Raw genomic sequence first — 14,349 nt, forward strand, 5'->3', positions numbered from 1 at the left:
TAATTTTGAGCTAACTTAACATTAGCATTACCTAGGATGAAAACCCCATTTTATGTTTTATTTGTTTTAGATTATTGAGTTTTATCACAGGGCTAGATCTGTTGGAAAACGTACATTTAAAAAGGACAGTTCATTGGTTTTTTGACAAATTGAACATAAGGTAACATTGAAAAAAAAGTTAGCCTGTTGACATTTTCTTTTGGTGAAGGTATCAACTTTACAATTATATAACCGTTCTTGAAAGGTAAAAGTAAATTCTGCTTAAGGGGGATCCAAAATGTTTTTACTATTTTTCTAACATTTGTCTGCTTACTCTGGGGTTATCTGCATTGTCTGTCCAGTCATTTTCTTCGTTATTATTACCTAAACATTTTCAAACATTTTCTAACATAGCTAGTGATGTCTTTATCATATGAGTTTGCTTAAACCAGCATGCTTTACAAAATGTGAAAATCCAAAAGTTTCAAACCCATTGACTAAAAACATCTGCTCATGTTTTTATATGATTTATTATTTCTTAGTCATGAAATCACGACTTTTTGTTAAATACAGGATGAGTGTGAAATGGAGTGGAGTATGGCCTTGTTGCTGACTTATATCTGCTGTTTCTTATGTCAGAATTATTCACTAAAAGCCCAACAATTGTTAAAAGCTGGGTTTGGTTTCAAACCATCAAAAAGCTACTGACTTTTTCTCGATATCACACTGGTTAATTTCTGCGCTTGTAGGCTGTTGTCACTAAAGTAGTATCTAAATTTGTGCCTCTAGACTTTTCCCTGACGTGTTGTGCTGTATTGCATGTTTCTACTGTTTCTAAAAGGAGTATAGCCTCGACTACTCTTATTATCACAAACATTTGAGATTATTAAGTGTTGTGGATGTAAAAACTAGATAATGATAACTAAGTGTATTTTTATATGTTGATTAAAATCCAACTCATACAAGGTGATTCAAAAATTAAACCAATATTTTCTCTATTGTTTGATTAGTTATTAGCAATAAAGAGAAACCTACAGGAGGAATAATTTTTATAATTTTTCAGAAGCAATTTTTTTTATTTTTCACGGACTTTTTGACTATTTTTTTCCTCATTTTCAGGAGCTGTTTTGAGTGGGAGTCCACAATACAAAGTGTTATTGCCCTGGTGTTATTTATTCTGCTGTGTTATTATTTCCAACCATTCATGATACCAGTGGGGATGCTGCTTGTTTTTCTTAAATGCTATATTGTGAGTATGTTGAAATTTTAATAGAATTTATATTTATTGATTTGTAAATTCTTTCTATAGTATTACACATACATAGGAAAATTTGTTATAAACAAGAGTAAGACTCACTGTAAAAATAAAACGTTAACTGATTTTGATGGTTCAAAAACTCCTCCAAAGAATACAAGTAATGCGATTATAGTAAAAAAATGATTACATTAAAAAATAAATAAAAAAAATGTAATATGACCAAACCTTGTTATATGTACTTTTTTGTAGGTATGATTTATATTCTTGTATTGTTGTGCCGTAATTATTTAAAGGTAACAAAACTAAATTGCATAACATTCTACATTGTGATTTAATTTTGTTATTTTTAATGTAATCAAGACTAAAATTTAAAATACAAAGAAAAGATTTTGTATCAGGATTTTAATTTTAGAACATTTATAGCCAGGAAGTTGAGATGATTTTGTGGAATGATTGCATTGCCTTGCCGTATCAGGGTGATATGTATGCAATGCAATGGGTATATCTGGATGATTGTAGCTGATTGTCTGACTATGCAGTTTTTGTGAATTATTTAAAGAAATATTGTTAGCTTAAATAATAACAGACAAGATAATTATTTAACAATGCACTCTTTGGGAAGACATAATGGAAAACTATTAGACAACATAATATCAAAATGATGAGATATAAAGCAATCAAGGGGTATTTTAAAATTTTAACCCAATTTTGAAAGAAGGTTACTGTACTATGGATTGTTACTAAGACATGCTACCAAAACAGCTGTGGATTGTTCCTACAGTCAGGGCCAAAAATATTACGAGCCCAGAACAATCAAGGACAACTTCTGCGTTCTTAAAACCTTAAGACTACCATAACAGAAAAAATGTAGAACTAAGCCAGTTTTTACAGACATTTTCCCTCTTCTGCATATCTAAAGAAGTCTAATTAGTGGAAAAATATCATGTTTACCAGGGGAATCATTATTTTATATCAACTGTCTGGGCCTCTATTCAGAGATATGTGATTAAAATTTGGTAATTTCATCAGGTACAAAGTCTAACTGGAGGAGTGGGAAATTTTGATGAAGAAGATGAACCTCTGGGAGAAGACGATGATGATGACGATGACAAAGATAAGGTAAAAAAAATAACATGCTTGGCCCTTTGAAAGCTTACAACCATTGAATTTGGATACAGAGGAAGACATTCCATCTATGGATCAGTTTTTGCTAGTTTTTTTCCTCAGCGGGGAAATTGTTAGATGACCTTTCATAGAGTAGGTATGCTCAAATCAATTATTTTCTCTCTCTTAGTGTTTCATACTACAATTTTTGTGTGTAGTGTGAATCTAAAGAGGGTTTGCCCTTGATATGAAATTTGGCTTCAGCCACATGTTTAACAACTTAACACAATTTTTGGACACATATATGTAACGGATTACTGAAACTGCTTCATTGAACTAATTATTTTTTTCTCCTTGAGGCGATTCGGACGATTGGAGTTCCTATTTACAGCAGCACAACCTATTGTGGCTTAATTAAACAAGGTTCTCTTATTCTAAAAATGGTGATGATTTTATTCAATGTGGAAAGTGGAATCTCAGTAGTAAACGTAAAATAAAAGTTTAGTCCATAATCATCAATGAAGTTGATGATAAAAAATAGGTTTTTCTGTAATTATTTCCTTTACAATTCCGCTTTTAACTTGTTACAGGAGGAGAAGAAAAGCTTGAAGGAAAGACTCCAAGCTATACAAGAAGTTACCCAAACTGTACAGAATTCTATAGGATATATTGCCTCGTTAGGTGAAAGTATAAAAAAGTAAGTAATGACTAAATTTGAAAACTATTAGTTTACCCTATAATAATATGTGTTTTGTAAGAATATAAGATACTCATGGTGAAATATCATTTAGAGTTGTTATGGTGCACAATCAAACTTGGGTGTTGATTTTGCTGTCTCGTCCTACTGTTATGATCTCAATTAAGATGATGTCAAAGAAACTAAGAGTTTGCCTATATAATGTATGATTTACTTTAGAAATTCTTTATTCATAAAATTTTAACACGTTCTCTGCGGGTGGGTCAGAACTGACCCACGGCGATCTCATCGCTCACGCGGCCGGGTCAGTACTAACGCACACTGCAGTGCATCAATCTGTTGCTCAGTGCGAGCCTAGCATCGGTCGAAGGTGAACCTGTACCACCTTAGCGTGTAGTGTGTAACTTGCTTTGTTCACCGTTGAGTTGGTTCCCGCGTCTCGCTCCCGCCGAGGCGGCTGGGTCGGTACTGACCAACGTTACTATGAAAGCCCCTCGCTTTGCTACTTTTATGTGCTTTATGACGTCATTTTCAATTTCAATTAACTTTTAAACTATTTTATTTCAATAAATTTAACATTTCAAATGTTTTATATCCCTCATTTTTATTTAATATTTAAATTTTTTACACTCCGGTTCTTGATGGGTCGGCACTGACCCATGTATATGACGTCTTATTATGAAGTCATAATCAATTCCAACCAATTGATATACTATTTTATATTGGTTATTTTATGATAATGACTACATATATCTTTAGAACATATATTTTTAGTGACACATATAATGTATTCAGTGACATTTCCATTTTTTTCTGATTCTTGATCCTGATTATTATTACGTCACTTTTTGACGACATATTCACTTCCGATCGTATTATATAATATTGTATTTCAATAAGGACACAAAAAGGAATGTTATACAACAATAAAGTTTTTTAGCAATACGATTCGATTTTATAATATCCTTTAGCAGTGAACGTGTTTTAAACGTGTTACTTTGTCTGTTGCAGTACATTCAACTTCACTGTCCCTTTTCTGTCATACTTGTCAGTGGCGCTGCTGCTAGTGGTGGCTGTGGTACTGTACTGGGTGCCTGTCAGGTACCTCATCATGGGGTGGGGAGTGAACAAGTTCGCTCGTAAACTCATCCGGCCGCACACAGTGCCCAACAACGAACTGCTCGACCTGCTATCTAGGGTGCCGACTAGTGACGACCTGGTAAGGCCTAAGGTTCAATACTACCTTGATTGGCGAGTTAATATTTGTAATATTCACACAAAAATGAACACAAGCAAATCTTTGGCTTAAAAGTCCAGATAAATGTTATGTGATTAGAGGTTAAATATTCAGGTGTCTGGACTAGCATACGCAAGCGAGTATGTGTGTGTGTGACAGTTTGATAAATTTAAAATGTATGATGAGGATTTGCCAACTGAATACCTACATTCTACAAGATAGGTTTTTATGTAAGGAACTTTCTACATATTTCAAAATACCGTTTTTTTTCAGATTGCATACAGAGAATTGAAGCCTCATCCGTCTTCAGATATGGAGAGAAGAAGAGACCAGAGGAAGAAGCATAAAGTCTCATAGTACACTCAGAGTTCTGTTTATATTCGTAGTTTGTAAATAACTGTAGGCCTATTATATTTCACCCCAATGTGTTTCCATTTATACCTGAGAGAATTGATCAAAGGCTTATTAAAGGTTGATTATACTTTGTACTTTGTACCTAAATAACTAACAAGGTTCATTTGTTGCTGTTGACAGGTGTTATTTTATTGTGTAAAATTTTTAACTTCACAAGAAAACTTCAGCATTCCCCAACTTTAATGATGTTATGGCTTAATACATCTTGCCTGATGTATTTCACAGATAATCTTGTCTGTTAATGATTTTGGTGCTTCACATTAAAATCACAATTAATTGTGTTTTATGATAGTAAGTCAAATTTAAGTGAATCTGAATTTCGCTCACTGAAAATTACTAACAAAACAATAGTTATTCAATTGTTACTTTGCATAAATATTATGCACAGGCTAAAATTGTCAATTTGTGCAAAAGAATTTTGAACCATCAGTTATCAATGTAATTCAAAACCCATAGCCTGACCATACTTGCTAACTGACTTAATGTTTGTATCAGGTGACAAATCAAGGTTTTTGTTGGTTTTTTTCAATCCTGAAGTTATTTTATGATAAATTTAACTGAGACTAATAAACAACTGCACTGAATGTAGCCAATCTACTTATTAAATTTATACCTTTTTTCATATCTCTCTTGAAGAGTTTTGTCAATTATATATTTGTTTTGGTTCTGTTTGCAAGATTTGTGACGCACATGGTTGTCTCCTATTCATGTGAGAAATATTTTATACATTGTTATTGTTATGAAATGGTTTTATTCATGTTAGACATTGTTATGTAGTGTGTATATATGTTTGATAATTTACCTAAAATAGCTAGTAAATTAGATCAGGCTTTTGACTGTTGATTTCCACTATAATTTTTTCAAACATCAATAAAAAAAAATTGAATATGATAAAACACTGATTGTAACATAAACAATTCTATTTTGAATTTTTGAGGACTGGTAATTGTAAATTTATGATCTCAGTTAATTTTAAGAATAGGTAAAAACCGGTATAACTATACGACTTTTCAAGCCTTAAGGTAAGAGTTAAATTTTAGACAGAAGGAATCAATTTTATTCTCTAATTTATTTATATATATAGGTTCACATGTATTTGAGGTTCTTAGTCTAAAATCAGTTGATAACATATTTAACAATGTCATACAAAAGCCACGTCCATGGATGTACGCAAATGGATGTAAATAAAAAGATGCAAATATATTTCTAAAAGACAAAGCCTTTTTCAAATTGTGTTTTTTCTATTTTGATGGAACATTAACATTCAAAAGCCTGCTTTTTCATATTCATGAGTACAATGTGCCGATTTAAACTTCCTACGACTACGATGTACATAAGACATTATTGTGATACTGTAGTTAGATCGCTAAGCCATTCCTGCTTTTTTAATTGTGGCTGTGCAGTTTTATGTGTTTTTACATGATCTCCATATTTTTTATTTGTTTGGTGAGGTTTTACGGATTTTAGGATAGAGGCCTAATATGGTTGTGTTAATTTTGTTTACCATGGTGTATAACTGAAATTGCATTAGTTAAATGCACAATGTTACTAAAAAATGTCAAAGGCCAAAAATAAATTTAAGTATTTTTCATCCATTCCAATGCTAATGTAATACTTTTCTTAGTTTAGGTTAATCATTGTCCAAAATGTGTATTTAATACTTTTTTTATTCAATACAACCTGCAGTAAACAAATTGGTCAAACTTTATTCTTTGAAACTGTTTCAGAGGTTTCTGATTTTAAACATTGTGATCTAGATAAGTTTAACATGTTGTGGTTTACATTTGAGGGATCGCTTGTGCTTTATTTTAAACTGTGTAACCTAGTCATTAAATTGTTTCCAATAAATAGACTATTTTATTAATTGTTAACAATTGAAATTGTAAGTCTAGGCTTTAGTAAAGAAATCAGAAAATATTAACTTTGAAAGGTTTTAGTAATATTATCTTCTGTATATCAGTACTGGAAAAAAATTTTAATAAATTTCTTTGACGGTAACAAAATATTATTGTTTTTCTCTAATAAAATAGTTGTCGTTGTTATCTTGACTGAATCCAACCCTATTCACAGAAGTCGAAAGACAGAAAGTCAATTATTCATTTTTTGTATGACTAGAGTGGTTTGATTGACGCTTCTACATTATATTATTATTCTAAGGCAAAACAAGTACTCTTGGTGTTAATTTTTTTTAGAAGAAGGAATACCTATTCTTGGAACATTTTCATTACTTAAATATAAAAGATTTTATTTTATAAAATCTTGCTCTTTACTTACTGGACCTAATAAATAGTTTTTTTCTATAATAAATCCTAAAATTATTCGGCAAAATATGTTGTCAGTAAACAAATCAGTTTGTAGAAAATTTCATAATTTTTATATTAAATATGTTGTATTAAATTTAAGTTGTGAATTTACTTTGTTCCCTTTAAACTTGTTTTGATTCCGTCCAAAAATAGTCATTAAGATTGCTGTTGTACTATTTTCAAGTGTATCTCATTAAATTACTTGCTGGGCATAATTTATCCCCTCAGATTGAGGTTTCCAATTTATCACTTAAATAAAAAGAATTAGTGTTTCTGAACAAATGTTATTGGTATATATATATATATATATATATATATATATTATGAAGGAGCCATATAAATATGTGCATCACTATCGTCAATCAATTTCATCCAAATGTACTTTTTGATTAATTCAATGTCTCAAAACAATTTCAGATTATATATTTTTTGTACATTACCGTTAGAAATAACAAAACACCAATGTAGAGTAAATGCAGATAGTTTTTACGAAGCATGATTTAAGATTCTTCCAGTGTTTTACATTACGTTTAATGTTCCTTTAGCATGCGACTTCTAATACTGTGTAGATCAGCCTAGGAATTTTTACTAAATATGAATGTAAAATGTTTTGCATTTCAACCCATGTTTCAGGTTTTGTCCAGCTTAAAATGTTTTTATACCATTTTAATAAAGGAAATATATGATCTCAATGTGTTTTCTTTACCGGAAATGTTCTTATCATTGCATGTACATTGTACAATATAATACTTAGTTCCTCAATGTTTTTGGACTCGTATTATTGCCTGCTAACTTGGATGTTGGAAGATAGAATATTAGTAGCTAGATCACAGTTTAGATGCTATTACTCAAGAGTTTTTAAATGTTACGATGTCGCTTTATCGATTTCCCTCTTAAAATTTTTAAGACTGCTGCAAAATCAAACATACTAACAAGAAAAATACAAAGTCTCTATCTAAAGTGGTTCAGTAGAAAAAAAACTAATTTTGGTTTTGTTTTTCAGTCAAATCAGTTTTATAAGTTTACATCAAACAATTATCAATTATCAATTATTATGAAACAGTTATCACAGACAATTCATACAGCTGACATCACTCAGATGGATTCCGAGCCATGTCGACATTGAAGATAACCTGAGAATAAGCTGAATCTCCAATGAAGGCTGCCAGACGGCTAACAGCCATGGAATCTGGCTCTAGCAGAATATCCTCTTCTGGCTCCAGTCCTGTAGCTTCCACTGGACATCCAAACATAAAGGATTTACGAATTGTTTATATTCAAATAAACATTTAATCAACAAATACACGGAATATCTGTGTGGGATGAGCGTGCTGACTTGCAGTAGACTCCTGATTGTCTACCAGTGGATTAACGACGATCACAAACAGATCAAATTATATTATGCAAGTTGTAGCCTCATAAAGCCACGGTCAAGATGTTTAGCATGAGGAGGCCCATCATCTTGCAGCCAGACTAAAGAGTTGCTGTTGTTTACTTCCCTGGCCTCAAATCAGTTACCGTACTGATGAAAACCAATTAGGTGTTTAACTTGTCTTATTATTAGGCCTTTACGTAGGCTCTACAATAATTTTGCTTTGTAAAAACTTGTTTGAAACAACGATAAGAGGTATCTACATTTCACTAAAAATTTTGTAAGCTTAACTATGCATTCAAAAATAATGTTACGGTAGTTATTTTCCGGACATTTTAGGTTACCTTTGCATTATCTACGATCGCTCAGCCACTCATTATTGTGGATGATTCGGGGTCTTCTGTAACTGTATATTGTAGCTTTGTCACTGACTAGTTGATTGTTTCATTGGTCATTTAAAGCTCAAAGTTCACGGATAGATAGATACAGTTACAAACTATTAAAATATATTGACTTTTCTCATAAAACTGGTTGCCTTAAGAATTATCATTCTTCAGGCTTATTAAAATATTGTGGGTCAACATTTTCCCCTAAATACCTAAACTTAACATATAACTGAAAATCAAACCCGAATTCTCTAGTGTTACACACCTGCAGATACTTCTGTTGGCTTGGAGAACAAAGTGCATTTGTGAGATCGCTTCAATGCCAGAATCTTCAGACATTTCAGTTGTGCCAACATCTGTAAAATCCAAAAGAAGACTTTCAAAACAAAGTTTGCACTTTGCGGTCAAAAAACATTAAAAAACAAAATATAAATTCCAAATTTTGTACCTCCGTAGGCTGCAGCACAATCATTTACCGGTGTTCATCACATTAAGTCGGTCAGCATTACAATACAATTAACGATTACCCTTTAAATCCCATTATCAGCAAAATGTTATCAAAGAAGATAAACATGAAGGGTTTTTAAACCCTTGTCCCTTTTACTAAGATTAGCAAAGTTATTTTAAGTTTTCTCTTGCTGTACAAAACTGCAGTGCAAAAGCCGCTTTAGGTCTACATCTACGTTTCTACTAGGTGGTGTATTCTAGCTTCACCAACATCCATCATCTCCAAGGTCGGTGGAAAAATTCTATTTTAGTAACTGATTCAGTGTAGAAAACTAATTTTGAAGCATGAATTAGATTAAAATGTTTTTAAAATAGGCTATTGAATGATCTTCTTACACTCTCACAATTGCTGTACAAACATTATTCCCACACAACTTCATTCAGTTCAACTCTGACTTTGGAGCTTTGCCACGACCTTGGCCTCACCTCCACTAGTTCCCGTGTGTGATGAGGCTGGAAGGCAGGTGTGAAGCGCTCCTGGATGTTCTTCAGAGAGCAGAGAGGATGAATCATGACATGGCCCAGGATGGAGGAAAGGAACTTGTCCAACACACGACGGTTGAGAGAACCGTTGATCCTGATCCACGGTCGGACACACACCCTCAGGTTGCATTTGGATCTGGAAATTCACAAGAAAATTAATAAGATTTTTAAAACAAATCAAAAAATTAAATCTAAAAAAATATTTTTTACGGTTCCATAAGTTGGGTTATGCAAGAGGAATGTGTTAACGTGTCAACCAGGATAACGTGTGGAAGGTATAAAAGAAGGCCCCCAACTACCCTGATACTCACACCACTAGATGCTAGTGGATAAAAATTAATAATTAATCTAATGGAAATTATTTAATACAATGACTGTACAAAATAAAAGCAACAGTGGTGGGAAAGTGTTCTTGTGTGTGTATGACCATCTTAGCTTGCCACTCTAATTGACACACTATATACCATTAAAAAAGCTTTAAAGTTTCAGCTTAGCTCAAATATATCTAACTGAATAGCAAAATATGGACGAAGGATGGTGACTAGTTTTTATTTCGAGACGGATCTAGTTACAGTGCTCACCTTCAAATCTAAATGTTGCTGGTTCTATTTCATGAGGTTCCATTGGATTCGACCCATTTGTCATTTATCATCGGGCAATAAATTAATCAAGTTATAGTAAAAAACCCAGATGGGGGGCAGAGGATTGAGCCTTAAAAAAACAAAAGGCTTAAAAAGCAAAAGGCATAAAAACACACAACATTAAAATACCGTAAGCTATTGGAAGTCAAGCTGTGCACTGGAGACAAGGGAACTTATAGATGATTTGATTGACGATTTGAACTTAGTACATATCCATTTATACAGGCATGTTTTGTGTAAAACAACAAACTTACTTGGCATCAAAAGAAGTGGCTTTCTCGACCTTTCTGAATGCTCCAGTGAGCAGTTTCGCCTTGTATTTCCTGACATTCTTAGCTGGGTCAGGTAAGGGGGGTTGAGGTGCAGAGCTGGTGGATGGTTGGGGGGAGAGGGGAGGGGGGAAGTAGGAGGTAGAAGGGGTAGGTTCTGTCGGAGAGGGTAGCGGGGACAGCGGAGGAGGCGACATGTTGCTCAAGTTATCATCACCCAGCTCAACTGCTCCAGGTATTTTAAGATCGTCCACTGGCTCTGTAATGAACATGATTATAACCATATCACAGCACTTACCAAATATCAAAGCAAAAATATGATGAAATTGGAATTAAGGTTACATTTGATGGCCCCTGAAGAAAACTACACGATAAAAAATTGGGAAGCGACCCAAGGAACAGTAACTATTGTAGTCCCCTTATTTTCTCCCCTACCCTCTACAATTACAATTACAAGTACAATTATGGTTTTCTTTGAGGCATTTTTTTCGTTATTCCTTGTGATTTACTACTTATTAATTTGTTTTTGCTTTTGGAGATTTTTTGCTGGCTTGGTATGTATACTAATAGTTTTATTTCAAATACTTGATCATCTAAGGACGATATCAGATTTCTGAATCCAACACTTTTTGAAAACTTCCCCACTAACTTGTGAGAGAAAATATCAACTTGTAACTTTAAGCCTTTATTTCTAACCTGCACAAGTCGTCTCATCAATAGGGACATTTTCACCGACGTTCATCATCATCGCGCAGCTCGCCTTACGATTCTCCGGAATGTTCTCCCTATCCAGTCGCAACAGACGGTAGGAGTGAATCACCCACGGTCTGTAGAACTCTCCGTGTACGAGGTGAGTTTTGTTCACTCCGCTGCGGAGGATGACTTGCGAGTCGACCAGCTGGTTGGTGATCTCAGCCACTCTCTTATCAACACCGTAGATGTCCTGTCAACCAACATTATCAATATACAATAAAACCACAACCAAACAATATAAAGGGGGTGAAGCTGTTTGGGTTTTTTGTTCATTAATGGTTGGAATGTAAAGCCTAATTCAGTTCAAATATTCTTTACTTACAATCTAATTTAAATTTTTTATAACTCCTGTTAAGTTAAAGTATACAACTGCATACTCAAAAACAAATTCCTAAAATAATTGACACTTTTTAATTGTTTTCTGAACATTATCTCCATTGCTGTATGAGGAGATTAGTATCGTTGTTTCCTCCATTTCATTTTGTTCACAAAAACATTTGCAAAAAAATTAATATGATATTTCACCCCTACAAGGCTCATCTTCAGAAGGAAGTAGTACAGATTCTTAAGAAACTCTGATGACGGAGACAAAAATGTGTTACGCTTAGAGGTGAAAACTTGCAAGAATTGTGGTGACATATTGCTATTGTGTGTGGCATTTGAACTAGCTTGCTTTGTTGCAACAGGGGTTGGTTGAAGACCTTTACAGTAAACCCTTGCAGTGATTCCTAATTGCAAATACATTCGGCATGATATCTATTATCAAACTATAACAAATAATAAGGGTGTAGCATAGAGCACAAGGGCCTAGATTTTTTAGGATTTTTTGAGAGGATAGCAGGCTTACCTGAATGGGAAAGAGTCCAAACTGGCACAGGAAACACAAAACAAAACTTTACACTATATACACAAAACATTAGAATATTTCACTGTCACTGACAGCATTTTCAACTAAGGAAGAGGAAGAGATAGTTTTCTAGATGCCCAAAATGGTGGCCAGTGAGTTGTTGAGTCAGTGTTGCCAATAGTATGAATTCAAAAAACACAGTTTCAGTTTATCTTTTATGCACTATATATATATGAATAAATATGTAAGCCTGCTAGTTGGGTTGGATATTGAAGTGGAGTGGGTTAGATTAAAGGTATTATCTCAGGTTTAGGTTTGGGGGTTGTCTAGACTTAGTAAACCATTGATAAGACAATTCCCATCTTCTCAGTTGTGACTGGTTACATTGAGGGGGCAGTGATTTGACTATTTTGGTTGTAAAGCAGTCATTGAAACTAGGGTTGTTGTGGCTCTGGGCATGTTGTACAACTGGTTTGTCTTTGTATCCAGTAGATACATCTTGTCTATGGCCATTCATCCTGGTTCTGAGGCTATTGGTGGATAGGCCTACATACTGTGCCTCACATTTGTTACATTGTAGTTGGTAGATAATGTTCTTCGTTTCACAAGTGTTGAAGCCTCGGATGTTGTAGTTTTCTTTGGTTGTGGAACTGGAAAATGTTTGGCTGGGTTGATTTATTTCACATGTTTTACATCTCTTGTTTCACCCCAAACCAAATTCATATCCAACCCAACTAGCAGGCTTACATATTTATTTATATATATATAGTGCATAAAAGATAAACTGAAACTGTGTTTTTTGAATTCATACTATTGGCAACACTGACTCAACAACTCACTGGCCACCATTTTGGACATCTAGAAAACTATCTCTTCCTCTTCCTTAGTTGAAAATGCTGTCAGTGACAGTGAAATATTCTAATGTTTTGTGTATATAGTGTAAAGTTTTGTTTTGTGTTTCCTGTGCCAGTTTGGACTCTTTCCCATTCAGGTAAGCCTGCTATCCTCTCAAAAAATCCTAAAAAATATAACAAATAATACTTTTAGACAACGTGTACTAACTTATGACGAGCTATGAGTTGTTTTTATCTAGAACTACAACAAGAATTGATCTTGTGAAAACTTACTCTAATTTCATCAAGGGTGAGCCCCATTTCCTTCTTTGATTTAATCAGCTGTTCAATCTCCACAACTAACTCTCTATCCACTCCTAGTATTTCACATATTTCCGTCACTGTTTCATTGATGGGTGCGTTTCTTCCGGGAAATAGAGCTAATCTGCAAAAATTACAAAAACCTTTACGTTAAAGATGCTAAGAAAAGTTTCTACTCAAAAATAAATAAATGCAAAAAATGTATTGTAATAAACACACATGTGGTTCCTTTTAAAGCCACCAAAGACCTAAAGTCCCCCTTGAATTATCTAAACCCCCTTAGCCTTAACTTAATTCTTACTCAACGCTATAGTGTACGTACCTCTTAATCCTACTTAGCAAATCCTCCTTAACTGTGGGCCCCAAAGGCATAAGCTCTGCAGGAACTTCATCATCTTTAATCTCACAATTAAATCGGCAAAACACCTGTAAATGAAAGTTTTTAAATATACGGTTTATTTTAGTAGTATTAGGATGAATTGATACAGATTTATTTGTGTATTTTATGTAATGTTGAACAAATTTAAGGTATCTATGTTCCAACGTTTTTTTGACTCGGCTTTATAGCATTAGGTGTATTTAAAAAAAAAATCTGTTTGTTAATTACTGAAGTCTTTTTTGCTTCCTCTTCTTTTTCAGCAGGTTAAATTTGGTTTTGGTTTTGACAGTGTTTTGTTTAAACATTTTAAAACAGTATGTTGTTGACATGAGCAGGTGGATCAGTTGTTATTGTGATGGACTTTGGATTCATGGCAGCGATTTCGTGGGTTCCGATCCTGGTACCTGACATTACATTTTATCAGAACAACTCATGCACTGTACCAGCTCAACCCTTGCTCTGGTGGATAAGCTACACACACGGGCCCAAGGTCTATCTGAAAAGGCAAAGATAAAAGAAGCCATCAGCCTCTTACTAAAGAAAATATAGAAGTTACACAAATTAAA

The 14,349-nt window shown here is 33.7% G+C and overlaps 2 protein-coding genes across 3 annotated transcripts in view; one reads left to right on the forward strand and one right to left on the reverse strand.

Annotated features, from left to right (window-relative positions):
* Positions 1 to 7,268, forward strand: part of LOC128996303 (multiple C2 and transmembrane domain-containing protein-like) — a 63,938-nt gene extending 56,670 nt beyond the window's left edge. Inside the window, exons 8-13 of one of the 2 annotated variants that reach the window (XM_054421543.1) lie at positions 71 to 160; positions 1,099 to 1,228; positions 2,267 to 2,356; positions 2,932 to 3,038; positions 4,050 to 4,257; positions 4,549 to 7,268. In XM_054421543.1, coding sequence (XP_054277518.1) covers positions 71 to 160; positions 1,099 to 1,228; positions 2,267 to 2,356; positions 2,932 to 3,038; positions 4,050 to 4,257; positions 4,549 to 4,632 — 709 coding nt within the window. In that variant the 3' untranslated portion in view covers positions 4,633 to 7,268. The remainder of the gene's footprint in view (positions 1 to 70; positions 161 to 1,098; positions 1,229 to 2,266; positions 2,357 to 2,931; positions 3,039 to 4,049; positions 4,258 to 4,548) is intronic. The other variant, XM_054421544.1, reaches the window with a different exon arrangement.
* Positions 7,269 to 8,006: 738 nt separating this feature from the next.
* LOC128997652 (general transcription factor 3C polypeptide 1-like) overlaps positions 8,007 to 14,349 on the reverse strand; it is a 49,148-nt gene continuing 42,805 nt past the window's right edge. Inside the window, exons 32-38 of the mRNA XM_054423291.1 lie at positions 13,727 to 13,830; positions 13,378 to 13,528; positions 11,347 to 11,593; positions 10,636 to 10,909; positions 9,684 to 9,876; positions 9,016 to 9,106; positions 8,007 to 8,229 (exon numbers count right to left, since the gene is read on the reverse strand). Of these exons, the coding sequence (XP_054279266.1) occupies positions 8,084 to 8,229; positions 9,016 to 9,106; positions 9,684 to 9,876; positions 10,636 to 10,909; positions 11,347 to 11,593; positions 13,378 to 13,528; positions 13,727 to 13,830 (1,206 nt within the window). The 3' untranslated portion in view covers positions 8,007 to 8,083. The remainder of the gene's footprint in view (positions 8,230 to 9,015; positions 9,107 to 9,683; positions 9,877 to 10,635; positions 10,910 to 11,346; positions 11,594 to 13,377; positions 13,529 to 13,726; positions 13,831 to 14,349) is intronic.

The sequence above is a fragment of the Macrosteles quadrilineatus genome, unplaced genomic scaffold, assembly GCF_028750875.1.
Source record: "Macrosteles quadrilineatus isolate MER2022 unplaced genomic scaffold, UCM_ALF_1.0 Scaffold_6__1_contigs__length_79288215, whole genome shotgun sequence".
In the NCBI taxonomy this organism is placed as follows: domain Eukaryota; kingdom Metazoa; phylum Arthropoda; class Insecta; order Hemiptera; family Cicadellidae; genus Macrosteles; species Macrosteles quadrilineatus.